This window comes from Arachis ipaensis, chromosome B10 (genome assembly GCF_000816755.2).
Source record: "Arachis ipaensis cultivar K30076 chromosome B10, Araip1.1, whole genome shotgun sequence".
Classification (NCBI taxonomy): Eukaryota; Viridiplantae; Streptophyta; class Magnoliopsida; order Fabales; family Fabaceae; genus Arachis; species Arachis ipaensis.
Genome location: NC_029794.2, coordinates 11,108,534 through 11,112,285, shown reverse-complemented (window position 1 = coordinate 11,112,285; position 3,752 = coordinate 11,108,534). Strand labels below are relative to the sequence as shown.

The 3,752-nt window shown below is 35.5% G+C and overlaps 1 protein-coding gene and 1 pseudogene across 1 annotated transcript; both read right to left on the bottom strand.

The window, feature by feature from the left end:
* LOC107620122 lies at positions 2,030–2,914 on the bottom strand (annotated as a pseudogene).
* Positions 3,006–3,752, bottom strand: LOC107620121. The gene has a single exon (XM_016322337.1). The coding sequence runs from the start codon at positions 3,750–3,752 to the stop codon at positions 3,006–3,008; it is 747 nt and encodes a 248-aa protein (XP_016177823.1).

The window sequence follows — 3,752 nt, the reverse complement described above, 5'->3', positions numbered from 1 at the left end:
CTGTTCAATTCCTCTATTTTTCGCTTCATTGGCAACGAATAATCACCACCGCCACCGTCAGAAACACACACAGATGTTGCCGCCGAGAAGGGGCCGAGTCAAGATTAGAATATTCAAGAGCATAGTGACGGCGCTGTCTTGCTCCGGCCATCACAAGAAGCAGAAAGACGGCGGCGGAGAAGGCAGCTACTACAATTTTTCTGCTTGTCCTCTTAGCTCTACATCCACAGCCCTGCCCCGGTTCCGAGTGGCTATCCTTCTGACAAGTAACACCGAAAATTAACGACAACCACAATGACAACGATGATTTTCAAGATGCTCTGTACTTGTGTTTTTTTTTTTCTTTTTGTATAGAATAGTGCTGTTTGTATATTATTACCTTTTTATGTTTTAATTAATTAATGTATGTATGTATATACATCTGTGGTTGTAGACTTGTAGCTGTTGATTATGTATATAAGATTTTACAGATGATTTTGTTTGTACAATTATTACTCTTTCTTTGTGATTAAAATGTGTTGTTATCACCTTTTTTAGTTATATTGTTCTGAATTTTGAGAATAACAGTGTTAAAATTCTTAGAATGATTGATTGTTCTTTTGGGCTTGGAACCTATGGGCTACGGAATTATCGAATTGGATCATGCCATTATGCATTAGGCTTATATGGAATCATTTCTATTCCTAAAAATTTAGTCTTAATAAATTTATTCACGAATAAAAATATAAAATTAATGTTAAACTATTTTATCGCACATAGACCAATTTTTTGGAAGTGAAAACTTTAATTCCATTTGTTGCATTTTCTCTATTCTACTTTCTTATATGTTATCATACAGCTATACAAAAATTGGGTGAAACAGCTTTTAGAAAAATCAGAATTCAATAAGTTATAGAAATAAATATAATAATTAGTTTTTACGTTAAAAGATATTTCAATAATCAAAACGGATGTCCGATGGGTTTTGTTAAGGTTAATTAATAAAAAATTGAAAAAGTCCTAAAAAGTACACAAAAATAAAGAATGTTTTGTTATGTATTTTTTTAAATTTTTTTATTATGCTATCAGAAATCTTTTTGAATTCTGCTGACATTTAAAGATAAATTAATTGATTCAAAATTTAAAATTTCTTTAACATTATTCAATTTTTTATTAATAATATTGTAGAAAATAAAACACCAAATGATTAATTTACCTTATAAAAAAGGCAGAAAAAATGGGTCGTATGAATCAATCGCATGAAACTTTTTAGGGTAATGACATTTACATCCACTTTTAATTAGTAAGTATCTAGTAGGATAGATATGTCTATCTATTTTAATATCTAATATATCAGGAGAGTAGTAGAGTGGTCTGTGAGCGACAAGTAGAGCGTTTTATTGCAGACACGTGGAGCTGTGTGTGATTGATAAGTACTTACTCTCAAAGTTGGGCACCTGGCAGTTCTCAAATAAAGAAGTAATTAAGTGAAATTTTGATTCAAATTCAAATTGGAAATGATAAAGTGTAATTTTTTATTATTTGTTTTATAAATGAGACAAAAAAATTGTAAAAAAATATTTAAAAATAAAAAATTACACTTAACTCTTTTTAAAAAAAAATTAAAATTGAAAAGATCTAAATTTATATTGTGTTAATCTATTAATATATAATAAACAACTAGTTATTATGTACAACCATTTCTGATCGTCCTCTTAGCTTTACATCCACAACCCCGCCGGTTTCGAGTGGCTACCCTTCCTTCCGACAAGTAACAGCGGAAATTGACAATTTTAAGATGCTCTGTTCTATTCATAGCAGATAATAAATATATATTATTAGGCGAATTCTCTGGTATAGAAGCTCCTTTTACTTCTACACATGTAGTATTGTGGTGGCAACGTGATTGAATGACAAGTATCCATTTTTAAAAGACAAGAACTGCTGTGTGACAGGGTGAGTACAGAGACCACAGTGATATCTACACTGTTTACGCACGTGATATTAGAATGTAGGATAATTAATGTTGTTGATTAACAAAAATTATAGATTAGATTCTTATCTGATGAACATGAATGCCTGGTGTTGTGCACAAAAAGCCTAGATAAACCTCATATCCTGCATCAAAGATCAGCCCAGGGTCCAATGCAGGTCTTGGATCAACATGTCCACTTCCATAAACAAACGGAGTAGCTTGACAAGCTTTGTAGTTCCTGCTTCAGAAGGTTGTTGAGCTAGAAGAGGATTCCCTGCTCTATCTAATGTCAATGTTGTCGTCATCAAGGCTGATTTAATGGCAGCAGGGCTCTAATGTGGATGCTTCTGCTTTATGAGAGCAGCAATGCCAGCTATATGCGGCGCAGACAAACTAGTTCCAAATATCATGGCAAATCCCTCACCAACATAATTTGGCCTATCAATACCATTTGGACTCCAAGCAGCCCAAATCAACGAACCAGGAGCTAATATATCTGGTTTGAGGAGATCTGCCTCTTGGAAGCTGAAGCCCTTTACATTTGACCCTCAAACCATCTCCAATTTTACCTTTTCCTGTGAAACTCTGGACTCGTCCGGTCCAATCTCTTGGTGTAGAAATATTATGATGATCAACAAGTTCCTTCGAGTTTCTGACATCTACGATAACAATCCCAGGAAGACCAACAGGAACTGGGTCAAATCATGTTTCTAGGGAAAACGTTTTCAACACAAAGAACAAATCCAACTGCGCCAGGGCCTTTGCTGTTTCTGAGACTTTCTTTATTGATGCTGAACCAGAAATGAAGTTGAAAGAGTATCCACAGAGAAGAACTTTGCCCTCTATCAGTCTCTTGTTTAGAAGTTCTGGTCTCTGGCAATCTATGGGGATGGACTTCATCACTGAAGAACCTAGCAGCACATCATTTGCAGCACCCAAGGTACCAAAATGCATATCCATAATGCCTCCAAACTTTCAATCTGCAATCTAAATAATTCCCTGCCTGATTTAATTTATACACAGCCAAAAAAGAACAAAAAGGTCATCATACTCATGATCTGTTTGCCAGTTGCAGAGACATATAGTGCTCTTTTGCCAAAATGTTGATGATGATTTGTGGCTTGCACCTGAGCCAATTCTGTTGAAGAGAACCGTCAGCAGTAAGCCTAGCTACTTCATGTGCTAAGCCATTCCCTTCTCTAGGCACCCAGGTAAACCCACAATTTGTGATACTTCGCACTAATTCCAAAATGTCATCCAAAATAACTTGAATTTCTGCAATTGATGCTTTTGATTTTAAAGCTTGTATGAGTATCAAACTGTCAGATTCAAAAATAATTCTATCCAGTTGAAAGTTTTTAGCCATTATTAATGCTTCCCTAACCGCAAATGCTTCCGCAGCTAGAGGTGAGGAAGCTGCAATTCTATGATTTGAAGCTGTGAGAAGGCTTCCAGCATGATCTCTGAATACTGCCGCTGTTGCTCCTCCAGAGTACACTTCGCGAAAAGCTGCATCCACATTACACTTAATCCATCCTGGCGGAGGCGGTCTCCAGGTGACCCTTCTATCTGTCCTTCTATCATGATTAGAACTTATAGCTGGTTCTTCTACAACATTTGCAAAATCAATTTCCATTTGTTTAGCATTTTGAATTACTAGTAAAGGACTAGGTTTAGACCTGTGATGCACTGCCTGATTTCGTGCTTTCCAAACCTCCCATACCAAAAAACCAACTCTGCTGCTACACAGCTCATAATCAGTTCCTGTGCCAATCTTCATACTTTTAAAAAGATCCAT